Raw genomic sequence first — 27,216 nt, forward strand, 5'->3', positions numbered from 1 at the left:
TCCATAACTCCCTGTTTAGTAGAATTAGCATTACTTGATTAGCCTATAGTATAGATGATATCAATTGGTTCCTTTAAATCCTGTCCGATTAGGATCTCTTACCTTGGCTGACGTTCCACTCGAAGCCTTTATTTAGGGAATTATTTCATTTTACTGCATAATCAATTCTTAGTGCATTTAATAGCTAAATGTTTACCCTTCAGTAATGAGACTAACATTTCACCTGTCCTGTCCCTGCATGAAACATTTCCCTAGATTTTATGGTGGTGCTCCGTAATAATTCATTATTTTGAAATATTGTTACATGGGTACAATTTATGATCTTGCAAAGTCTTACATCACACAGAGGTGAAAGTTCACCTGTTCACCACAGATACACACTGCAACCTCTTCAGAAGTGATAATTTATTAAAAACAGTCTTTTAAAGTCATTAGCAGTTAAGGTGCTGTATGCTGGCCTTTTTTAAAACAGACCTATTGAAGACATTAGCGTAAAACTCCATTAAGCTTCTCACACAGACAAGGACACGGATCACTTTCACTTGCTTACGAAACAATAACCACAGCCTCACAAAACAAGAAAGGCAACAATAAAAACAATACATCTTTTACATCCTGTTGATATGCAGTTGTGTCTATTAAGGTTCTCACATTTATTTCGTACGCTCATGAAACATTATGTTGGAGAACACCATTTTTGCCAGCCTACATTTCTTCAAGTCATGGGCTTAATGCCATAGAAAGACAAGGGCACAATCGACCCGCAGGCAAGGAGAGATGAGCTCTTTCCCCACACACACAGTTAACCTTTCAAAACAACATATGGAAAGGGCTCTCTCACTGAGTTAAAGTGCTTTTAGTACTAATAGCATCAATAAGTTTGTTCCAGTGACTAAAAAACTCTAGACATAAAAAAAAAAACTAGAACTGTACTCAAATGAGTACTCAACTGGCACAGTTAGGTACAAATATATACATGTCATACCATTTCAGTTCAGACCATCCATATAGAAGGAAAAGACAATTGCTAATAATCATATCTATGCTTACCGTCATAATAGTGGTCTATTATGTTTTACTCAGAATATAATACAGAAATTGAAAGCTATCGTTTATGACATAGCTGGATGGATGTTGGTCATTTTGAGTTGGTTTGTTGGTTTGATTTTCCTTTTAATAGATGGCACTGTGTTCTTCAATAACAATATGATAATACAGTCTTTTATACTGAGCAGTCCCAGTGTGCGTGTGTGTTGTTGTGTGTGATTTGCTAGTGTGCGTATGTTTATATTTAATTTCATTTCTTAAGCAGCTGATCTATACTGAAACCCTTTGATTCCTCTTGTTTTAGTAGTTTAGTATTAGTATTTATATCTCCTGGTTGCCCATTTGACGTCTGGTCTAGTTCACTGTCACGCCTAAATGGTTAAGTCATACTTAACAAAAACATGGCTGCCGTCTCCACCCCTGCTCTTCCCAGTCTCCAAGCCCCACCCACTCTTACACATTACTAATGCGTACACTATGGGGGCTGCTGTCTCGGACACGCCCCCTGCCCTGCCCCCTCCCCTCCCTGTAGCCCTCCTCCAGTCTCGTCTTCTCTGAGTCCGCCGCGACACTCCCACCTCCTCCGCCTCCGTTGCCTTGGAGATGTGGGCTGGCCTGTTTAAAAAGAGGCGTCGTCTTGGTCTTGGCCACCTTGTCGAAGAAGGCGAAGTCGGCCACGTACTTGCCCGACGGGGAGAGCGAGACGACGGGGGGAAACTCGTAGCCCCACAGGATCTCGTCAGGCAGGTAGGAGGTTCGCACCTGGCAGGTGGCGGAGGTGGGCTCCACCGTGGCGCTCAGTATGACCAGCAGCTCGAAGTCCGCCAGCTCAGGGTCTGTCCAGCCACCGCCTGGGGAGGGACGACACCGGCAGGGATTACGCAACGCACTCTGAAACGAAAACTCCAGCAAACGTTACACCACATGACTGGAATGTTTCATTACAAAAGCACCACGCTCATTTTGAGTTCATTGTTCCGAGCTAATCGTTTGCATAAACTCCCTTGACCAGATAATGTTGCTTTCTTTAGCACGATGTTCGCTAACCCCAGAGATACCAGCGCACATCGGAGTTTCCTGAAAACCACCTGATGACTGTGCTCTGGGCCATTATGAGTCCCATCCCGACCTGTCAGGTGTGTGCAGGGAAAACACAAAAACCCCAACACACAGCGCCAGGGGGAAGTACTGACTACATCGTTTTCATTTTCTATCCAGACTGTCCAGGAATGTGGTCCTTCACTACAATGGCTAAAGCAAATACCTTAAATACCTTTACTTACACAATATTAACCAAAACAGAAAGAGTTATGAACAGTAGCTGTGTGTCATTGTGCAAATAGAGATTCACACTTCCTCATTTCAATTCCTCATTCATGCACACACATCTGGTCTGTGAAAATAACGCTACGTCTACGTTACACATCTACGTCTCCTTTGTGGGTTTCATGACCAATGTAGTAATTGCTTTTCAAGCATGACATTCGTCATGACGATTAGTGTTTCACCTCTCTCTCTCTCTCGCCCTCTATTTCTGTCCATCTCTCTCTCTCTCTCTCTCTCTCTCTCTCTCTCTCTCTCTCTCTCTCTCTCTCTCCCACTCCCTCTATCTCCAACACAGTAATGTAGTTATTTGAACCAGTGGTCATTTTCATATCTAGTCCAGAAATGATAAGTGTTATGGTGAGCATGTGAGCCCAGACATGGTCAGTGACGTGAGTGGTTAGTATGCTGCTGCCTTCTTCTGTAACTCCCAACCTCATCCGAGCACTCCATTAACACACACAATGATGCATTCAGCAACACTGGCACTTTCTTACCATAAATCCACACGCTTGCATAGAGGAAGCATGGATGAAGATACACACACACACATTTACGAATAAACACACAAACACACTTGTTTCAAGGACATGACTATATGTGTGCTGACAAAAATACACATGCACACGCGTGTTAACACCTATGCACACACACTCAGGCTTGTACAAATAATGACAAGAATTCACACATGTAAAGAAACACAGTGGTTACACTCACATGCTTATATTATATGTGAGCATACCCACACACACACACACACACACACACACACACACATTGACAGCTGCATTCATACTCCTCATTCATGTTTAACAGCAACAATTTGAGAGTTTGTATCAGTATTTCTTGAAATACACCATAGAAGAGAGAACTGAAAACATTGAGAAATGTTGCCGCTGATGTTAGAGCTGTGTGAAGTGTGTGTGTGTGAGGTGTGGCTGTCATTTATGAAAAAAACTTTTTTGTAATGGCATAATTCTGTGTGCATCTTAGCAAAATGAATGTCTGTGTGTATCTCAGCAAACTTAATGCATTTGTCTTAGCAAAATGTTTGTTTGTCCCTGTGTGTCTCAAAAGATGAGTTAGACTAGAGGCAGTGAAATTGTGAAATTGTTTCATTTGTGGGTGGCATGGTGGTGTGGTGGTTAGCACTGTCGCCTCACAGCAAGGCGGTCTGGGTTCGATTCTCGGTCTGGGCTGCTCTGTGTGGAGTTTGCATGTTCTCCCTGTGCCTGCGTGGGTTTCCTCTGGGTACTCTGGTTTCCTCCCACAGTCCAAAGACATGCGTGTTAGGTTGATTGATCCCTCTAAAAATTGCCCGTAGGTGTGCGTGTGTGTTGGCCATGTGGTGGACTGGCGACCTGCCCGTGGTGTACCCTGCCTTCGCCTGGAGATGCTGGGATTGGCTCCAGCCCCCCGTGACCCCGACTAGCGGGATTAAGTGGTTCAGTGGATGGATGGATGGATGTTTCATTTGTTGCTGCAAACTAATGGAAAAAAATACACAAACACAGGTATAAAAGCACTTTGGCGCCACCCAGCGGCCATTCGTAGTCAAAACAAATACCCAAAATTCCAGCGGCAGGAGCTAGATTAGACTATAGAGTAGGCTATATGTTCTCACCGGTGATGTCGTCCAAAAGTTTTCATATACACGATTCAAAGTGCTTCACAGAAGATATAAAAGAATAGTAGAGCTTATTGCATCCCAAGATCTATTACACCGAGTGGGTCTTTTCCAAAATAAAAATGTTACGAATTTATTGTATTACAGTTTTTGACGACTGCTAACATACGTTTGTCCAATCTGTAGTCACATTTTCAAAACTCCAAACACAGTGAACACAACATCAGTTTTCAGTGGCTATACTATTAGTTCAATTCATGTTGTTATGGCACAAAATGCAGTCATTTTACATGTTTTTATAATGCTTACATTTTCTATACACACAAAATAACAAAACAAAACAAAATTCTGGATCGTTTTTGTCTTATTTACAATTGCTCGTACACAGCATACCAAAAATGAAAACCTAAGGTTCAAACCCTTAAATATCATTTAAAATGCCAAGTTCTGCAAAAACAAAGGCAGCTGAAAAGTTATTACTGTTGTACACATTTTTTGCACATATAGATCAATGAAATAAAATGAAGTACAGTATTGTCCCAGGTCAGAGAGGAGCAAATATAACAATTTGTCCTGCAATCTCAAGTGCTGGTTTGGTCCTTCACAAATGCCAGATGGGTCCCTATAACAGTGACCTCCTTCTTTCATTTTTGAATGAACTCTACCAACAACTGGTTCCAGAAGCAGAAAGGGAACAGGTGAGAGGAAACACCAGGACATTTGTGATGGGACAATGTAGCATTTTGTTATTCTCATGTCATCACAAACTGGTTTATAGACCATTCAAGAGTGATGTCCCTTTTCCTCCCGCCCATCTCACCTTTCCTCAACCCCACTAAGAAACTTTTTTCAGTCTGGAGGTGGAAGGTGTATGATCATCTGCCCCATGACCAAATGTCCCTCCTGGATGCAATGGATCCCGACTGCAGAGACATTTCAGCTGAAGACTGCTAGGGGTGAATAAGGCATACCAAGCGTTTCTATCCCAGGTCCATGGCAAGGGCCAACATCAGATGTGATGACGTTGAAAACATGTGGCCAACTGCTGAAGACCACTTACATTACACATAACAAGACTGTTGAGTTTTGTATTCTGTTTTTCCCCCTTGTGTGGCTTTTTTTTTTTTTTGTATATGTGTATTTTTACACATATGGGACCATGGCTAATTATGTTTACAATTACGGTAATTATTTTTTGGGTTAGGCCACAATTTACATTCCATATAGTACCTAACAGTAAATATCACTCATTGTGTAGACAGTGTGTTGCCAAAAATGCACACGTCCAAATGAAGAGGATTACAGTAAAAATGAACTGACTAAGAAAACAACAGATGTTACTGTAAAATGTCTGTTGTTTGCTGGGAGAGAGTAAAATATTACATGTAATACTGTTTCTGTATTGCCATCAAATGTTAGTTTTTTTACAGTGTTTGTGCAGTGATTGACTATGTTAATCTCGAATAGAGAATATGTGCTAGTGTTTGAAAGAATGATTGGATACTGGACCAGGTTTGCTGTGTTTTAACAAAGTTGGTGTATAAAGAGAAAACATTGTTTGCGTTGTGAAATGCAGAGTTGTTATTTAGTTAAGAAAAAGTGCTTTTGAACACGATATCAACTATTTGGCTATTTGTGTGAGGTCAATGTGTTGCTGTGTTTAGAGTTTTGACAATGTATCACAAGTATTGGGAAACGCATGTTAGCAGTCGTCAAAAACTGTAAACTAAAGATAAAATTTATTAGATAATTTAATAATAATTAATAATTTGACATAAAAGTACAAATTAAATAGATAAAACCAGAGGAAAAAGTTAAAAAATTATACATAAAAAAACTAAAGTGAAAGAATACATTAAGAATAAATTAAGAATTGAGAATTAATATAAATCAAAATGGCCTGCAGTGTTCAAAGATTGAGTGCAGTGTCACTCAAACAGCTTCAAGAGAACTGCACACAGAAGAGATGACTCTGGGAAGGGGCACAGACAGTATGAACTCTATTCATTTTGAATGAATGAATGAATGAATGAATGAATAATTCATTCATTTGTCTATTAATAGAATTATTACAGTAATCTGGCTCTGTCATTACAGAACTGAAATGAGGAAGTGAAGCAAAGAGCTGAGCTGAAGATTGATCAGGGCAAGGGGAGGGGCAAGAGGAGGGACAAGGGGCGGGACAAGGGGCGGGACAAGGGGCGGGACAAGGGGCGGGGCAGGGACGGCCACAGCCTGTCTCTGGAGCAGTACTTTAGGAACCAGATCCACCACTAGCATGTCAGAAATACAGACTGAGCTGCTTTGTACACACACACACACACACACACACACTCTCTCTCTCACACACACACACACACACACACACACAGAGCCAAAAAAGAACAAGACACACAGACAGAAAGAAAGTGGGGAAAGGAGGAAGAGGAAATAGAAGGGAGGAACAGGGGAGTGGAGATGATGAAAAGGACAGACAAGATAAAGAAATGAACTGAGACATTAAAAAACAGACAGGGCTAAAACGAAAGAAACAGGAAGTAAAAGACAGACTGAAACTGGGAGAGGGAGTCAAGGACAGACATGGAGTAAAGGACACAGGACCGAGACGTCCTTTTCATCTCCTAATACTCTGTTGCCATTGTCCTCTACACAGGACACTCAAACCAGCCCTTCTGCACAAAGCTTGTTCTCTGGTGCTAACGTCCCAGCCACGAACTTTGCCCTCTGACCTCAAATGAAATTGCTCTTCACACAGTCAAGTGCTATTCCACACCCTCTCCTCAAATAATTCCCACTCACATCTGTGAAAGACATTCAGAGATCATTCATACTTGAACATCTCTATAGTATTCAAGTGAGCACAAAATGATAACAGCATGATCTTGAATTCCAGTCATGAACTGCTTACTGCAACAAATCCTTTGATCGTTCATACCTTGATAGCAGCAACGAGAGCTGATCACACAAATGAATTGCCAGTGGTCTGCTGCGTATGCCAAATATCTAATCATTTCTTCTGTTAGTACACAGTGACATCTATACAACTGCTCCTGGCTACACCGACAACGTAGTGCATTTGGTGGTGTGACCCTGGTCCATAGCCACGAGCAGGGGGCCCTTTACCCCCAGATTCCTAGCTAAGCTCCTAGCAGGTGGACCTGGGGCCCGGGCCGTGGCCCCCAGCTTCTTCTGGCACACCCAGTGCTGGCCTCATTTCCAGATTTTCCACTGTCTGGGAACAGAGGGGACCGTGGTCAGGCTACGCGGGCCTCTGCTTCTGTTTTAGCCGAGCGTTGGCTAGACCACCCCACACTCATCACATTACTACCAGCACTACATTATGCATCACTGATCCTCCACCCTGCACCACACGGCGCCTCCCCCACAGACAGACAGACTGACAGACAGACAGGCAGACAGACAGCTAGATAGTCTCATGGTTTTCTGTTTCGAAATGTTCATTTGCAAAGGACCTTTCATTCATATTACAAACGAATAGTCCAGTGTCTCCAGTCTTGATTCAAAGCAAAATAATTACAGGTGTTTCATACCTATAGAGTGCATCAGTGTTTAGTAGCTATGGTGTATACAAGTGATTCATATCTATAATGTCAACTGCTACTTTTTATCATCTTTGCTAAGCAAATGCATGAATAATTGCTCAGGGCTAATATTTTTAACCAAACAAAGACCCATGTGCGTATTAACACAGCACCTTGCCTCTGTAAGCCATCACGGCTCATCTGAGCTTGATTTTTGACCAGGGATAAGATGTCAGTGGAAAGGTAGTACCGGTCTATCCCCAAACCGTCAACACACGTTCAACCTGATCTCTGGTCCTCTGCTGACATCGTAACTGAGCTCCTCTCATTTAGCGGACCCCTCTCCCCGTGCTGCCGCTCACGTTTACCCCGTCTCGCACGGGCCTGTCCTCAGAGCAACTCTGAGCAGGGCTGGCATCCAGACGCCCTCCCCGTTGTCTCCCGTGCTCCGCGCCTCTGGTCTCTCTCGACAGATCACTATCGCACACTTTGGAACGAGTGTTTGGGGTATCACTTCTGCGGTGGAACAGCGATGCTCTGATTCTCAATCATAAGCCGCCACATCAGAACGTTCCAGAACTTTAGAGGTCCTGAAATTAATCTAGAGCTACTTCTTAAACCTTCTACTTCTTAAACCTCGTTTAAAACACTGGAGAACGTTTCCTGAAGGTGTTCTGGAGGTCTGCTCCACCTACCTTTGGCGGCCCAGGCTCGGAGGGGGCTGCTGTCATCAATGATGTGGTAGAAGGTGAGGGGGAGGATGAGGAAGGGACTGTCGCTGGACGTGTCCACCTGGAAGGCCACGTTCCTCTGGTCCAGACGTACCGTCTCACCCTCTTTGGTCAGTGATGTCTGGAGCAGTTTACCTGTTACCTGGGCAACACACGGAAAGACTAAATAAAGGTGTAAGTCGTGATATCATTTTGTTCCATGTGATAAATGGTATAGTATAGAAAGTGTAGAACGTAAAACTGCACTTAATAACCCCATCCAGATGTAAGTAGGATAAAACACAAAAACAACAGTAGACAAAGCTCATTAATAGCTTGAGTAGCAATAATGAAATTAATTTGAATTTTTTTTTCAGTTTTGATATGAATTTCAACAGTTGAATTGTTTTGATTTGAACTTGGGTCTTCATGTCATCCAGCAATCATCTACCTGACAACACAACAGCAGGCTCTTCCTCATGTTGGCCACACGGATCATGAGACACGGGTGGCCTTCATGACTGGCCACAACAGCATGCTGACTGAACTTCACAGTCTCACCTCGCTTCTTCGGCCGAGCCACCTGGACACACCGAAACACAGAGAACACAGACTGAAGACTGACCTACACACAGCACAGAGACCACAGACTCAAGACTGACCTACATACAGCACAGAGACCACAGACTCAAGACTGACCTACACACAAGACTGACCTACACACAGCACAGAGAGCACAAACTCATGACTGAACTACACACAGCACAGAGAGCACAGACTCATGACTGACCTACACACAGCACAGAGAGCACAGACTCAAGACTGACCTACACACAGCACAGAGAGCACAGACTCATGACTGACCTACACACAGCACAGAGAGCACAGACTCAAGACTGACCTACACACAGCACAGAGAGCACAGACTCAAGACTGACCTACACACAGCACAGAGAGCACAGACTCAAGACTGACCTACACACAGCACAGAGAGCACAGACTCACGACTGACCTACACACAGCACAGAGAGCACAGACTGACGACTGACCTACACACAGCACAGAGAGCACAGACTCAAGACTGACCTACACACAGCACAGAGAGCACAGACTCAAGACTGACCTACACACAGCACAGAGAGCACAGACTCACGACTGACCTACACACAGCACAGAGAGCACAGACTCAAGACTGACCTACACACAGCACAGAGAGCACAGACTCATGACTGAACTACACACAGCACAGAGAGCACAGACTCATGACTGACCTACACACAGCACAGAGAGCACAGACTCAAGACTGACCTACACACAGCACAGAGAGCACAGACTCAAGACTGACCTACACACAGCACAGAGAGCACAGACTCAAGACTGACCTACACATAGCACAGAGAGCACAGACTCATGACTGACATACACACAGCACAGAGAGCACAGACTCAAGACTGACCTACACACAGCACAGAGAGCACAGACTCAAGACTGACCTACACACAGCACAGAGAGCACAGACTCAAGACTGACCTACACACAGCACAGAGAGCACAGACTCATGACTGAACTACACACAGCACAGAGAGCACAGACTCATGACTGACCTACACACAGCACAGAGAGCACAGACTCAAGACTGACCTACACACAGCACAGAGAGCACAGACTCAAGACTGACCTACACACAGCACAGAGAGCACAGACTCAAGACTGACCTACACACAGCACAGAGAGCACAGACTCATGACTGACATACACACAGCACAGAGAGCACAGACTCAAGACTGACCTACACACAGCACAGAGAGCACAGACTCAAGACTGACCTACACACAGCACAGAGAGCACAGACTCAAGACTGACCTACACACAGCACAGAGAGCACAGACTCATGACTGACCTACACACAGCACAGAGAGCACAGACTCAAGACTGACCTACACACAGCACAGAGAGCACAGACTCAAGACTGACCTACACACAGCACAGAGAGCACAGACTCAAGACTGACCTACACACAGCACAGAGAGCACAGACTCACGACTGACCTACACACAGCACAGAGAGCACAGACTCACGACTGACCTACACACAGCACAGAGAGCACAGACTCACGACTGACCTACACACAGCACAGAGAGCACAGACTCAAGACTGACCTACACACAGCACAGAGAGCACAGACTCACGACTGACCTACACACAGCACAGAGAGCACAGACTCACGACTGACCTACACACAGCACAGAGAGCACAGACTCAAGACTGACCTACACACAGCACAGAGAGCACAGACTCATGACTGAACTACACACAGCACAGAGAGCTCAGACTCATGACTGACATTCACACAGCACAGAGAGCACAGACTCAAGACTGACCTACACACAGCACAGAGAGCACAGACTCAAGACTGACCTACACACAGCACAGAGAGCACAGACTCAAGACTGACCTACACACAGCACAGAGAGCACAGACTCATGACTGACCTACACACAGCACAGAGAGCACAGACTCATGACTGACCTACACACAGCACAGAGAGCACAGACTCATGACTGACCTACACACAGCACAGAGAGCACAGACTCACGACTGACCTACACACAGCACAGAGAGCACAGACTCACGACTGACCTACACACAGCACAGAGAGCACAGACTCACAACTGACCTACACACAGCACAGAGAGGACAAACTCAAGACTGACCTTAAGCACAGAGCACAGAGACCTCAGACACACAGTGACCAATATACACAACACAGAGACTACAGACTCAGAGTGACATATACACAATGCAGAGACTACAGACTCCTGACTGACCTTGAGCACACAACACAGAGACTACAGACTCAGAGTGCCTTATACACATCACAAACACAACAGACTCAGAGTGACATAAACACATCACAGAGACTACTGAGGCAGAATGGTCTATACACAGCATAGACACTGTAGATACAGAATGACTTATGGACAAAAGAAATTAAGCATGAACTACATCGTATAGACCACATGTGTCAAAGTCAAGGCCCGCGGGGCCACAGCCGCCCGATGTCTGAATTGATTATCTATGGCCCCCTGGATGATATTTAATTACTATTAGAACCGGCCCGCAGGCCACAGCCGCCCGATGGTGTTTTGCATGCACAAACACTACATTCCCCACAATGCAACTGTAGCCCGCGAAGTCACTGCAGCGCACACAAGCGGCGAGGGTCCGCTCGGCGAAAATGACGTAATCGCAGTGGCTACGCCCGTGCACGAGGGCGTCGCACGCTGTCGATTCGCAAGGTCGTGCACCTCTCGAATTTTGTAACTGCGCGCACCAGTTAAACTAATAATTCGCTTTTTTATTCACATTATTTAATGGTTGTTTATTTTCAAAACGCCCAATCTTAACGTCTTCACGTTCTCTCATGTTTCATCCTGGAATTACAAGAGGCTCGTATTTGTTAACGTAATACAAGAGAACTGTTCAGTCAGACAGATATTTGTTGTGAAACGAAGTCGTTACAATTTCAAGCATTTTCAAGTACTTTAGCCTAAATTCCAGCACTTTTCAAACCTTTATTTCTTTATTCATTTAATGTACAGGACATGTTTTCTTTGAAGGAAGTTTGTTTTTATCTGTTTGCTTGTTGAAAAATGTTTTCACTTGAAATTACTGACAGATCCATAAGAAAATATTGCTTTATTAATTTAAGCATTAAATAATATACACTGTGTTAGGTCTTGGTTCATAGGCTATGTGCAATCATTTCAATATGTTTTAATAAACATTGAACCAGTCCGGCCCTCGGCTTGTAGCAAATTTGGTTTTTTGGCCCTCTGTGTATTTGACTTTGACATCCCTGGTTTAGACAATATGGGGACAGAGTCACTGTGATCCACTAAATCATTAATGACAGAATGACTGACTGTGTAGACACTATAGGCACAGAATGACCTAAACAAAGCATATACATTATAGATGGGCCTACAACACATGCATAATACCCATACAATACCACAACATGCCAACTATGGCACAGAGATCACAGACAGATTGAAATCCATAATGTAAAACACACTGTAGAAAATATACTTTACAGGCATCCAACCTTATACAGGCATCCAAAGATGTTCGATTCTGCACCGCAAACTCGCAATCTTAGCTCTCAATGCACTTTTAATGTGTCTAAATAACAGTATCTAAACTGTTCTTTTTATTTACCTTAGCAAGGAACGTCCCCGTGATAAAGATCTCCATCACCATGGTGATGACCAGCTGCACAATGAGGAGGATGATGGCGACTGGACACTCCTCTGTGATGCAACGGAAGCCGTAGCCAATCGTAGTCTGCGACTCCAGCGAGAACAGGAAGGCGGCCGTCAGTGTGTGGACCTGCATCACGCAGGGGGTGTGGTTGGAGGGGGGGTCAGACTCTGGCAGGGCGTAAAGGAAACGGGTGATATTACTCGACTTTGTGAAGCTTCTGAAACTTTTAGTCACGGCTTCCGTCTGTACGGCATTTGAACCAAAGCGATCGATGTTGTGCTTGGGTTAATGGGCTAGTTTATGGAGTTACAGTGCAAAAATTACCTTCCTGGGGTGAGTTTCCCGAAACGTTCTTAGCGCTAAGTACTTCTTAACCTCATACGTTAGAACGAGGTTACGAAGTACTTAGCGCTAAGAATGTTTCGGGAAACTCACCCCTGGCCACCTAAAGGGAATATATCATTCATGCATTGTTTAAGTCCAGTGTTCAGCTCACCCAGTAGGTCTCCATGTGCCAGTGCCACCAGGTACCACAGCACGCCGAAGACGAACCAGGTGCCAGCAAAGGTGGCCGAGAACAGGAAGAGCTTGTAACGCCACTGCATGTCCAGAAAGGTCGTCCAGAGGTCGCGCAGGTAGAGAGCGCCCCGCCCACTCACGTGTTCTATGCGCACATTGCTCCGCCCATCCTTGGAGAGCACACGCCGCCTCCTCCTCAACACCGCAGGGCCGTCCGCTGTTGTAGCCCCGCCCCCTCCTCCCAGCAGCGGTTTGAGAACATCAGTTTGTGTTTGGGAGTGGCACACCTTCTGGGGGGAGGAGCTACGGGAGGAGGGGGGAGTGGCTGAACTCATGGCTGTAAAAGGAGGAAAATGGGTACTTGGGTAAATCTTTGTAAAGCATTTATAATGCCTAACTGACCACAGCAAGAGTTACAAATCATTTTTAGGATTTGAGATCCACATTCCCATTCTGTCCTAAGTGCTTCTAAACCACCATCATTACTACACAAACATCTATCATATTCTGGCCAAACTTTTCCATGAAGCTCCTGGTTTAAAGCAGAATTAGTTAAATGGTCTGTGAGGTCAGTTCTCCTGTTTCTAATGCAAAAAAAAGGGCAGAAGCAAATCGAGACGTTGGAGTGAATGCACAGTTGCCAGAGAAGAGCGACACCTGTCTGTCTGCACTGTGAGAAACTCGTCACCCCTGAAGAGGTCACGCGATAGCATCTCAGACAAAGCGGCGCCCTTTAAAAATATATAAAGCACTAATCACTTCCCCTCTAAAGGACTACACATTAAGCACTCTTAGCTAGAGACCAACAGTGAGACAGTATCTTCCCGTGTCACTAAAGGGGCGTCTGGTGTGGGCACGGCTGATGCTATCTGGGACAGGTAACCTTTTCCTTTGAGGCTTGTGGATGCCAAAAGGTGCCCAAGTGAGGGGGTGGTTCAGGGGCCTGGGGCCATGCCGGGCGGGGCCCTCGTCCGGAGTGCCCCATTCAGAGGATTCAGCTGCACTGGCACGGAAAGCACGTTTGACTGAGACAAGAGAGGCAGCTGGCCTCTGACCCTTCCAGCTCGCTTTTACTAAGGGTTCTACTCACGTGTTGCCCGGGCCGGGTGGGCAGACAAGGGGCAGATTATTCAGTGTGACACAGAGAGACGGAGAGAAGGAGTGAAAGAGAGAGGGATGGGGAAAGAGTGAGTTAGAGCTTAAAGAACATTGTGGATGGAGGGATCCAGAATGAAAAACTTGAGCATAAGGACCATCTTCTTCTCCTCTCCTCTCCTTCCAATCATCCCCTCTCCTCACCTCCATCACTTCTTTTCCTCTTTTCCTTCTGACAGTTCTTTCCATGTGCTTCTGTGAGACATGTTAAGATGAAACAACGTGTCTACACCTATATTCTCCATTTATGCTCACACGTGTTTGCTCATGGAGTCCAGTCTTGCTCACGGAGCCGGTCAGGCAACTTCTGCTGTCTCTGGCCTCAAAACCAGGTCCGTCTTTACATTCAGAGTCCCAACAACAGGCTCGCCACATCCAGAGAGCCACAGCACAGCTCCTGAACTTAAGCAGGAGGATGAGTAACCATGAGAGAACGGCTTCCTCTGGGAGGAAGACCTAATGGTGTCATGGCCTCACAGCCAGGCTGGATACAGATGGAGCTTCTGCATCCAGGCCAAGTGGAGATCATGGTAGAAGGTGAATCCCTTCCTTCAAGTGTGTGTGTGTGTGTGTGTGTGTGTGTGTGTGTGTGTGTGGGTGTGTGTGTGTGTGTGTGGGTGTGTGTGGGTGTGTGTGTGTGTGTGTGTGTGTGTGTGGGTGGGTGGGTGGGTATGGGTGTGTGTTGGTATCTCCTGACATTGTCACTCACTGTCCCTTTTCTACGGTGGCAGACGAGGACGTGCTGTGCTAATGTATAACACTCCTTGTGTGTGTGTGTGTGTGTGTGTGTGTGTGTGTGTGTGTGTGTGTGTGTGTGTGTGTGTGTGTGTGTGCGCGCGCTAATGTATAACACTCCTTGTGTTCTCAGTGCAGCTGTGGTCATTTCTGCATATTCCAGAGGCTGCAAAATCTGAGACATTTATCAAAATTGAGCATTCTGCAATGCAAGAAATGCAGATGGTTTTGTTTTCTTTTCCTTGCTTAGTCCTTAGCTACTTCAGCAGCGAAGATTTCACGTCTGACCCTCTCATGTCTAGATGATGCTCACTGAGTCTAGACTTCTTCAAGGTGGTTCTCAGGGTGGGTCTTCAGTCCCCGTGGACAGGTAGTCTGCCATGGAGTCTTTTAGGGTCACAAGACATTTCTTTGAACTTTGTGATATTGAGATTCCCAACAAGTTACATATTTGTCACTGAATGTTCAACTGGTCTGGTCTGTTGTCGCTTGTTTCGTTGTGGTCAGGTTGGTTGGTTTGCTCTGGTCCTGTGAGGTGTTGGTGTGTGTTAGTGGTTCTGGGAAACAGTTGCTAAGCAGCGTCTGACAGGTCTGCACTTTGATTGCTCAACTCTTGCTCATGCGTTACTTTATAAAGGCATGAGACATGAGTGAGGCTTGCTTGGGTTTTATGATTCCAGACTTTGATTACTCTTTTCTGGATCTTTCTAATGAATGGATATTGGCCTAATTCTGCCCTGCATGCATTGGTCATTATGTTTCTTTGGACTTTTAGTGCCTGTTCACAAAATAAAATGTGAGGACTCAATTGGTAGTAGTTTATGGCATAGAAAGCTCTGCATTATTTTTGTCTGAGTTCATTCAATTTCTGAAGGAACTGACACCTAACTAATTATAGGTGGGTATATGATTTAGTTAATCTGTGCCTAACATAAATGTGTGTTCTGTTCTGATCCGGATCCTTCTGAAACATCATAACTTTGCAGTAGAGTTGGCAGTTCTGTTCCTGCAGGCCCAGGATGCAAGTTTGGCACTACTGTTTGAGCAGGTTCAGCTCCCAGGTTAGATCATCCACACAGAGCAGAAACTTGATCTGGGAGTTGTACAGTGTGCGCTCAACAACTGACGACCATTCTTTAATTTTTACAGTGGAGTTTACGCAGGTGCCCTGTCTCACTTCATGCTCCTGTTTCACTCGGTGCTCCTGTCTCACCCTGTGCTCTCGTCTCACTCCGTGCTCCTGTCCCACCCCATGCTCCTGTCTCATCCCTTGCTCCTGTTTCACTCCATGCTCATGTCTCACTCTGCGCTCCTGAAGAGGAAATCTGGTAGCCTATTGCCAGTTTTTATGCCACATTGACTTTCTGTGTTTTCTATACACACTGTTCTTATTAGTTTATATGTTTGGCCATTACACCACTTTCAAGGAGTTTTGAGAAATCAGTGAAACTTGTAAATATTTTGTGTTGGGTACCATATTCATCATTTGGGGTGTGTAGGGTGTAAACATGATCAGTGGTGCAGTAAAATGGTAAAAAAAAAAAAAAAACAGTTTGACTTTGACTTTGAATACTTCGTGATTAATGAAGAAAACCTTGATTTTAAGATACAGCACAAAATCCTTCCCAGATTCCTAATAACTCAAATGCCTGCGTTATGGTAACATTTATCTCCAGTTTTCATTCATGAGTTAGTGTTTCAGGGAAAAACCCTAATAACCCCAAACTTAAAGAAATGTAATATCTTTGTGTGTGTGTCTCTCAAGTCAAGTCCATATGGTTTTATTAACACGACTGTATAAAATACAATATTGCCTAAGCTCTGAAAATGTTTACATTTTAACCTCCCTCCCTCTCTCTCTCTCTCTCTCCCTCTCTCTCTCTTCCTCCCTGTCTCTCTCTCTCCCTCTTTCTCTCTCACACACACTTTCATTCAGCTTTTGTCTCACTTAGCTTCTGATTTCTGGAACCAATATAATAAATAAATAATGGTGAACAAAAAAACTAAGTGATGAGAACAAGAACCACAGTGATCTGTCCGCAGTGATCTGCCATGCAGTGATCTGACCACACTGATCTGATCACAATGATCTGACTGCAGTGATCTGCCATGCAGTGATTTGCCTTGCAATGATCTGACGTGCAGTGATCTGTCAGCAGTGATCTGACGTGCAGTGATCTGTCTGCAGTGATCTGCCGTGCAGTGATCTGTCAGCAGTGATCTGACACTCAGTGATCTGGCACGCTTTTTGACCTTAAGCTCTCTTTTCTTCCCTCTGTGTCCTCTTTCTCTCCCTCTTACAAACTTCTCCAACGCACCTATCTCATTCTTTCTCTCATTCTCTCTCTCTAGTTCTCTCTCTCTCCCCATACTCTCTCTCCCTTCTCTGTGTAATTACAATCTCCCCAGCACTATTACATTGCCTCTCTCTCTCTCTCTCTCTCTCTCTCTCTCTCTCTCTCTCTCCCCCTCTCTGCTGGACTCACACTGAGGATATGAATAGGTATCTGTCTGCCACTCTGTGCTCTGAATACTAACACTGGAACAAGGGGGAGCAGATCTCAGAGAGCCACGTGTAGTAGGATGAGTGTACTCGCTGCTGACCTCTGAACCCAGACGAGTTTGCGCCCACATGCAAACACATACATATGGTTACTGAACAGACACTTGTATTTATAATACACACACCAGCACAGTTTGGCACATGATACAATCTTGGTGAAGTGTGACAAGCAACACATCAGTACTTAATGTTTTTGTGAGTAAGATCTTTGGAGCTTCTGTTTTAGGTTTACAAATTGCTCTCTTTTTCTGAAACTTTCTCTCACTCTCCCTCACTTTCCCTCCTAATGTAGCTCCTCTCTCCTTCCCTCCCTCTCTGAACTGTATGCACAAGAATCCTTTGTTTGGAGAGGAGATGAAAGGGACAAAAGCCACCATTGACAAATACGACACTGTGTGTGTGTGTGTGTGTGTGTGTGTGTGTGTGTGTGTGTGTGTGTGTGTGTGTGTGTGAGAAAGAGAGAGAGAGAGAGAGAGAGAGAGAGAGAAAGGGAGGGAGAAAGAACGGGAGAGAGGGAGAAAGAGAAGTGAAAAGAGAGAAAAGGATGTTGAGAAATGGATTGAGAATGGATCAGTAGCACAACGTGCTCATCAGTATTCTGCAGTTGTACATTCCTCCACCTTCTCATTCCTACTGACCCCAACAAAAAGTCACATGAACCTCCTGACATCGTCCACACAACCTCCACACAACCTTTAGACAACCTCTCCTTCCTCTGCTCTTTCTGAAAGAAATACCCACCCATGCCTGGTGCTAAGGCCATGAAAACCAGTAACACGGAAGTCATTTTGTTATTTTGACAACAAAGTGCTATAACAATGTGTTGAACCATTTCTAGGTCATCTGCATCATTATTCGGAGGCCCATGTTTGCTATGTGTGGCCTTCTCAGATTTCATCACGCAAGTTCTATGTCGAATTCAGCGCATCTCAAATGTTCCATTAAACAGTTTAGTTTACATATATCAGTGGTGTCTGCGGTGGCTTGAAATGTCTTCCTAGATAACTCCCTCCATGTGCTCTTGTTCATTGGCCGGTTCTCTGCACCTGTTCTCTTTCATTGGACAGTTAATTGCAGAGGCCAACAACAGTGTGTTTAAGAGCTACAACATAAGGCAAAGTTTATCCTGATTGGCCCATTTTAATATATGAGCATTCATTCATATTGGCATACTTATTAATTGCTAAATATATATTTTTAAATGCATAAAATATCATGTGCAAACAGTAACGGAGGTACTGACCTTCTGGTGCGCCTGGTCAGTTAGAAATAAATGTAGCCAAAGAAACACTGTAGAAAATAGGCAGTTGCAATCTGTCTGGGTCATTGTTAAATGTGAACTGCATTTTTGTGGGGTTGGCGGGGACTTTGAAACAGCAGTTTTAGTAAGAACAGGAAGCACTACAGTAAAAACGCTGATCCATGACTCGCTTTAAGTCTCCACAGAGATGCCCTTAACTGTCCAACTGATGCACAACACCTGCTTTCATTTGACCATATCACTGTCCTTATCTGGATCTAACATACCCCAAAACAGTACGCTTTACAACTAACCATCAGCATTGATAACATTTCCAGTTGTTATCCACTGAAGATACAAACAAGCAATGCAGAACAATATCAGAATTTTCCCGCATAGATGGTTAGCGCCGGAAATGCAGGTGCGCGTGCACCTGTTCGCGAGGAGACACCCCTCACATCTCGAGCTGCACGGGGCACCATAAGCCACACGTGCACATGCACTTCCCGCGAACCTTTGGGTTTTGTACATAAAACATCAGTCTGTTAATTGTGACTTGCCTGTGTTATGTCACATATTAATATTATGACCACTTTAAAGACACTGTAGCAGCTATAGATTAATCTATTCATTAAAAGTGTCTCGGTCTCAGAAGCAATCACAATTTATTACCATGGCTTCTTTTTCGTTTAATTAGTCGGTATTAAAATTATTCATATTTCTCACTTACCTTGTGATTGGAACTTGACTCACTTTTTGTGAATGAAAATTTTTTACGAAAATCTACGTAATATTTTCAGACCGACGAAACATCGGAGGGGAACTTTAGACCAATAAAAGTCCCCTTTCACGAGCTCAGAGGAGTGGACAACTATGTCAACATGTCCACACCACGGGTGTCAACAATCTCTCCATTTAGCTTCTGACGCTCCATCTACATGTTTCCTCATCAAAATTATAACTCTGTACCAAAATAAACAGAAAACGAATAGTTTACAGAAGTTCAATCATTTGCTCATCCTGGAGTCGAGTGTCAGTCGGTACCGGTCCGGTTTGGATGTTTATGTAATATCAGCAGTCCATGTTTCTCTCTCTGTGTGTCCCCGTCCTCAGGTGGTAGAACTTTTTGCTAAGTTTGCCACAAGTTCTAAACAAAATGTCTTCCCTCCAGCTGTAACTCTGCCTCTCACCCTAGATGAAAATGAGCATTCGGCCCTTGTATTTCTCCATCTCAGCACCTTTTAATTCATTAATTCCGCTCTTCTCGCTCCTCCCTCCACCCCCACGATCTCCGGGTCTCCCGCCTCTCTCTTCTCTATAAATGGACCCGTTGTTGAGGGTGTCTCAACTATTCAGCTTTCGTAAACATTTCATGTGCATTTAGATAAGTTGATATGCAATGATCATGAATCGCCTTTGTTTAAAGTGCCTGCATGTATACTCTTGCAGTGCCGACTTCGGATGATGGACCGGTTCCAATCACATTTTTAGAGGGATTTTCTATCGCATTCCAATGTTCAAGTAACTGAGACAATAAAAACAATTAAAAGATACAAATATGAAACATAATAGTAATGATGATGATGATGATGATGATGATGATGATGATGATGATGATAATTGTTGTTGTTGTTTAATTTGAGAGTATTCAGCATGAAACCCATATATCCACCAACATGGCAAATGTCTGTTCTTTAACCCAAAGGTTTAATATGTCTTATATGATATTCAAACTGTGCTGCACGAGGCAACATTTTTGATAAAATCTCCTAGAAATATTTAAGCAATAGGCTACTACGCAAGCCCTTTACGCATAGGCGGGAACTTTACGCATACCATAAAGTAAAGTTATGGGAGATCACGGACACGTGAGTTTGCGTGCATACAGTAAGGTCGTCGTGGCGTTGGGCCGTTTTCACACGTGCATTAATCTCGTGTGTCATCCCGTCTGTCGGTCAGCCTGTTGTTACCGGACCAGCGTCCGGGCCTGCTACACGCGCCCTTCCCTCTTTCCTCCGGCGCGCGGCCTACGGAAGTGTCATTGTGCGGCTACGTTTTATTTGCCAGTTTGCTTGCTTGTTTGTTTTTTTTTTTTTTTTGCTTAAGGTGTGGCATGTGTGATCCGATGATTTTTTACTAATATTCATTAACATGTTTAGTTTAGCAATAAGAACTTCCCGAACTTGAATAGGAGTCCGTTGTGTCTGATACGTGAGGCAGCGTGTAACGACTCTTGGGTGGCGAACTGGAAGACGCTGGTGTCAGCAGAGGATGCGGGCCTGGATGGGGAGGATGTCGCCTCTGGCACGCGGACACGGGCTGAGGAAGGGAGGCAATGAGAAAGCATGTCAGTGCGATTCTTGGCTTGACGTAGTTCGGTCGGAAGAGGTCTTCCCCCTCTCCTTCCCTCTCTTTGTTGACCCTTTTCTCTGGCTTTGCACATCGTTTGTTTTTCCGTCACATAGTCCCCCCCCCCCCTCCTGTTTCTTTCTCTCCGGCATTCCCTCAAGCTGTTGATATTCCGGATAAATTACATCCCTTTAGCAACCCTCCTCCTCTGCTACAAGTCTAGACACACGCACGTTGTTCCCAGTTTTCCTAAAGCAAAGGATATGATGTTACACACACACACACACACACACACACACACATTCATTCATGTACACTCATTCATGCTCACTCAGCAAAACAGAAGGTGTGTATCTTTCCCATTGCATAGCTTACACCACCAATACCCCTAATACACACACATAAAAAGGGAACATTCATTGAAGTGTGTTTTTGTCTTTATTCTGTGTGTGAATAAAAAAGGAATTTGTTTTCCATTGACTAAAGCAAACAAATGCTCTCTAAACAGATGGCTTGTGTGTGTGTGTGTGTGTGTGTGTGTGTGTGTGTGTGTGTGTGTGTGTGTGTGTGTGTGTGTGTGTGTGTGTGTGTGTGTGTGTGCCCACAAACGGCAGTGCCCACTTTCTGTCTGTGGCAGTACCTCTTCCAAGATTCATGTAGTTCTCCTTCAGTAATTGGGTTTACTGGTGTAATCAGAGCCGTAGCGATGCCAGGGCTTTCAGCTCTGCATTATCAGTGCTGTGGACTCCCATCTGAATGGCCCACTTCACATTCAGAGAGGCTGGAGAGAAACACCTCTGCTTCGATGTCTTTCAATGCTGTACCACGGGAAGTCATGTCAGTTCTTGTTGTTTTCATACCGTTTTGTTTATATTTTAAATTCATTTGCTTAATTCTTACTGAATTCTTCTTAATTAATACTTACTTAACTCTTGTGTGGTCTCATTTAGCCTACTGAATCAGATTAAGAACAGTGTTTGGAAACAAGAGAAGGTGAAGAGATGGTTGGTCTAATGAGTTAACTCCTGGTGGGATGGTTTTTTTGGACAGTGTCTCCCTCAACGTTCTTAGCAAGGGTCTGCATCTGCGTGAATCTTTAGAGAGCTGCTTCGTGACCAAGCTCTTTCCACTAGAGGGCAGCAGAGAGTCACTGTGGATATGAAAGGAATCTTCTGAACAAATATGGTATATTTAAAAGCACGCATTTCCCCTGCATTATCCGTCTGTCCTGTTCATTTGTCTGACATGATGACACAATGATTAATTTTGCATTGAGTCTAACATGAAGGGACATATCTCCTCCACCACACTCATATCTCCTCCACCGCATTCATATCTCCTCCACCGCACTCATATCTCCTCCACCACACTCATATCTCCTCCACCACACTCATATCTCCTCCACCGCATTCATATCTCCTCCACCACACTCATATCTCCTCGACCGCATGCATTCATATCTCCTCCACCACACTCATATCTCCTCCACCGCATTCATATCTCCTCCACCGCACTCATATCTCCTCCACCACACTCATATCTCCTCCACCACATTCATATCTCCTCCACCACACTCATATCTCCTCCACCGCACTCATATCTCCTCCACCGCACTCATATCTCCTCCACCACACTCATATCTCCTCCACCACATTCATATCTCCTCCACCACACTCATATCTCCTCCACCGCATTCATATCTCCTCCACCGCATTCATATCTCCTCCACCGCATTCATATCTCCTCCACCACACTCATATCTCCTCCACCGCATTCATATCTCCTCCACCGCATTCATATCTCCTCCACCACACTCATATCTCCTCCACCACATTCATATCTCCTCCACCACATTCATATCTCCTCCACCACACTCATATCTCCTCCACCACACTCATATCTCCTACACCGCACTCATATCTCCTCCACCGCACTCATATCTCCTCCACCGCATTCATATCTCCTCCACCACACTCATATCTCCTCCACCGCATGCATTCATATCTCCTCCACCACACTCATATCTCCTCCACCGCATTCATATCTCCTCCACCGCATTCATATCTCCTCCACCACACTCATATCTCCTCCACCGCATTCATATCTCCTCCACCGCATTCATATCTCCTCCTCCACCACACTCATATCTCCTCCACCACATTCATATCTCCTCCACCGCACTCATATCTCCTCCACCACACTCATATCTCCTCCACCGCATTCATATCTCCTCCACCATACTCATATCTCCTCCACCACACTCATATCTCCTACACCGCACTCATATCTCCTCCACCACACTCATATCTCCTACACCGCACTCATATCTCCTCCACCACACTCATATCTCCTCCACCGCACTCATATCTCCTCCACCGCACTCTCATGTCTTCAACATCCAAACTTCCCGTAACACTATATATAAAGAAATCATAGAAATTGAGATCAAATGCCTGTTTATGTAAGCTATAGTGACATTTCCACATAACACTTTCACATTTATGTGTGTGTGTGTGTGTGTGTGTGTGTGTGTGTGTGTGTGTGTGTGTGTGTGTGTGGGTGTGTGTGTGAAAGATAAGATAATAAGATAAGGGTTTATGGTCTAAATAATAATTGTTTGAAATTATGTTCAGTTGCTTCAGTCATCACTATATATGTGTAAATATATGTGTATATATACATTATATTATATACTCCTATTATATACAGGTCAATATATTAAAACAATATCCTGTCCCGTGTTTCTGTTCCTGTGTACAATGACTTGCAGAGCATACAGTAGTTTAAGCAACATAGAAATTAGTGAATTGGTGATTTATTAACCATGGTAGGGAAAATAGGGTGAGAGGTAGTGTCATTTTAGTGTCATTGTTGAAGCTTATTTAAAAGGTCTAGACACAAACGCATCTTCACATCATCACCACCCTCTCCGTGCGCCAATCATCAGGATGCTGCTGGCAGTGATGGCTCCGCCCTCTCTCCGCCCCATCTCCGCCTTCTCTCCGCCCCATCTCCGCCCTGTCTCCGCCCCTTTCCTTCTGACTTTGGCTTACGGTATATTAACTGTTGACAGTCCAGGGACTGGGTTACATTTCAAATTCTACAAATTGTATATTCTGAGAATGCAGCAGTTATTATTTTCATCTTCACTGCTGACATATATTTTGTACATATCAGCTGGAAGGTTTTTTCTTTGTTTACATTGTATTTCATCAAAACAAAACTCTTGAATGAAAGCATCATGAACTTCCGTTTGTGAAATCGTGCTATATAAATGGTTTCTAGAATCAGAAGGTTTGTTCCATGGTCAATGTTTTGGAACTATTGGAACACCATCACATAAGTGAGACATCACGAGGACATTATGTCCAAGACTGTCCAAGCCCTGTGCCTGGCTGATGGCTGCATAGACGCTGGTGATTCACGAGGGCATCAGTCTCCAAGTGTCTTTGGCAGTCCTGCTTGTGGAACTGCAAAAATTTGCTAAAGAATGAAAGACCCAGAGACATTACAGCACTACCACATTACAGACTGAAGAAGGACCTTATAAGGATATGAAAGAACGCCCTACATGAAGATGGACCGTAAATGAAACCGTACATGAAGTTATTACATTTTTCTCTCTTTTAATATTAAAGTATAACTCATTAACCAAATTAACATGAAATGCTCTCTTTTTGTGAAATAATAATGAGAATTTGATTTTTTTTTCTTTTTCTTTTAAATTGAAAGGCAAATTAAGCATAATAAATGTTTAGAAAATGCTAAATGTAATTTAAAGTCATTTCCAACTACTGTCTTGAACTGAATGCAGATACCTGCATTTTTAAACAATCTGGGGCATTTATTATCCTTAAAGAATATCATCATGAATTTCTTTTGATTTTTTATATATTTGTTTCTTTTCTCTCCCTGTTGGACAGAGTAATGGCGTAGAACGCATCCAACCTCTGTCTTCACACGTGCTTTGATCTGGCTGCTGCTTTAACTGTGTGTGCACAATATGCCCAGAGCATCACCTTTTACCACACTGTACTTGTGCACAGTACACAACAGCAGAGCCCCCTATCACCTGTCTCGCTCTGTCTCGTGCACAAACACACACTTACACCCACAGGCACGTGGCAAAATATTATGAAATAATGCGTAATAAACACGCATATGCAAATACACACCGCCCTTACTACAGAGCCACTACCCTTGGTTATGTACGTATATTTGTATGAACACATACACACACACACAATTATCTGGAAATGCCTGAAGATAATTATTAATCCAAATGTTCAGACTATTAAAGGATGTTAGAAAAAGATCAAATATCAGTTTAAAAGCATGATGTTTTGGCCTTTCTGAAATAGAATCTTATGTAATGATTCACACTGTGTAGTCTGCTTACAGCTGCCTCCAAGATGAAGCATAAAAGGATTGAGCAGCATTTCAAGCATAAATTGCTATAAACAGCTGGCGCTCAATCATCTGAATGTAGTGCTGTATGTTCGACACTTTATTTGCTCACTGATAAGCTGACCTTTTGATCAACAGAGGTCAGACATGGCGTAGGGGGGTTAAAGTCAAACAGGGGTTATGGTGTACAGACTGACATAACTGAGATGTTCAGTGATCATATTTGTGATCGATCATGTGATCCAATCAGATAGTTTTACTTAATGAGAAGAACTTAATGAGAGCTCACACACTTGTATTAAGCTTTAATGGTTCATTAGAAGATTTGGCACATGGTACAGTGTGTGTGTGTGTGTGTGTGTGTGTGTGTGTGTGTATAACAAAGAAAGCGAGACAGAGGCATGTGAAGGTTTTACAACCCCAATATCCATAATATATTAGTGTGAGTTTTATCAATGCAAATAGGTCGATCCTATTACACATTACATATGTGTACATCTACAGATAATAAGCTTTGACGTTATGTCACTCTGGGAACATTTGTATTGATTTCTATTAGGCTGTAAACGCCAAAGGAAAAAGTCAGTCTTGCTTGCTTTGTTATATCACAGTCAACTGACTGATGCCATTGGCCAGGCCGTAGGCGTGGTGACCAGCCCTACAGGAACAGCCTGGCTGATGTGCACACTGTGACCACCTGCTTGGCCTTGGACAGCGAAAAACACTCCAGGACTATTATAAAACAGACACAACTATGAGGGGAAAACACCTGCTAGGCATACAAACATGTGTTGGTTCTCATAAATATTGTGCTGTTCATGTCCAGTAATATGACCAAATTAAAACAAATATTTTTATGAGCGTAATCTGGCCATTGTGGTAGCTTTAAAGTCAATACTAAGATGCAGATGTTTGTTAGATGTTATAATAGTCCTCTTATAAAAGTGTTTTTGACTGACACATATTGCTGCGACATGGGTCGTGTGACCAGATTCAACCCGTCAATTAGACAGGATTCTTTTGCCATATATTACATGTCCAGGAGGTAAAAGGTGAAAAAGTCATGACCTTTGACCCCATGGCGTTATAGGTTTCTAAGCCTGAGCCAGTGTCAGAATGACTTACATCTGTGTCATATTCGGGCCTCTACCGAAAGAAATATGTGTGTGTGTGTGTGTGTGTGTGTGTGTGTGTGTGTGTGTGTGTGTGTGTGTGTGTGTGTGTGTGCGTGCGTGTGTGTGTGTGTGTGTGTATTCCTTATGGTATTATTTATTGTTGTATGTCTTTCTCTAATTCTAAGTTCATGCTCTTCGTTGCTGGAGTAATGAAATAAAAATGGTGCACAAGGCGCCATGAAGTAGTTACACATCTCATTTTATACGATGAAAGAAAATAGTCGCCTGTGCTGTTATTAACTATACTTGTAACTATACTCCACATGTCGTCCTGTCTTGTGGGCGAGGCTTGACATAAACACGCAGACCTGGGAACAGTCCAGGCAAAAATGTGCCTGTCTGAAAATAGGACAACTGGTGTGAAACAGCGCAGGACTCAGACCTGGAGGTTAAGAACGTCTTCACAGCCCTGCGATGAAGTCGCGTTTACCCCACTGATCTGGGACCAGTTCATCCTCTTCGAATATCACTGAGATTCTAATCGTAAAAACAACCTAGAAAAATATCAAACTGTTCTTAAACCCGTGAGAAAAATGCAGTATTTGAGCTACTTACTAA

General features: G+C 43.9%; 1 protein-coding gene across 1 annotated transcript; it reads right to left on the minus strand.

Annotated features, from left to right (window-relative positions):
* Positions 1-396: 396 nt before the first annotated feature.
* kcnj10a (potassium inwardly rectifying channel subfamily J member 10a) lies at positions 397-19,961 on the minus strand. The gene is made up of 6 exons (XM_076973136.1): positions 19,458-19,961; positions 13,012-13,371; positions 12,471-12,682; positions 8,701-8,832; positions 8,235-8,412; positions 397-1,898 (listed from the first exon to the last, which is right to left on the minus strand). The coding sequence occupies exons 2-6, from the start codon at positions 13,367-13,369 to the stop codon at positions 1,501-1,503; spliced, it is 1,278 nt and encodes a 425-aa protein (XP_076829251.1). The 5' UTR covers positions 13,370-13,371; positions 19,458-19,961; the 3' UTR covers positions 397-1,500.
* Positions 19,962-27,216: the final 7,255 nt, after the last annotated feature.

Source organism: Brachyhypopomus gauderio, chromosome 14 (genome assembly GCF_052324685.1).
Source record: "Brachyhypopomus gauderio isolate BG-103 chromosome 14, BGAUD_0.2, whole genome shotgun sequence".
In the NCBI taxonomy this organism is placed as follows: Eukaryota; Metazoa; Chordata; class Actinopteri; order Gymnotiformes; family Hypopomidae; genus Brachyhypopomus; species Brachyhypopomus gauderio.

What these genes read in the sequence shown, in the direction of transcription:
- kcnj10a (XM_076973136.1), bottom strand. Translation starts at nt 13,369, where the DNA reads ATGAGTTCAGCCACTCCCCCCTCCTCCCGTAGCTCCTCCCCCCAGAAG. An exon ending in CGGGGACGTTCCTTGCTAAG is followed by an intron (nt 8,833 to 12,470) that starts GTAAATAAAAAG and finishes CGGTGTGTCCAG; the next exon opens with GTGGCTCGGCCGAAGAAGCG. An exon ending in GCCTGCTGTTGTGTTGTCAG is followed by an intron (nt 8,413 to 8,700) that starts GTAGATGATTGC and finishes TGTGTTGCCCAG; the next exon opens with GTAACAGGTAAACTGCTCCA.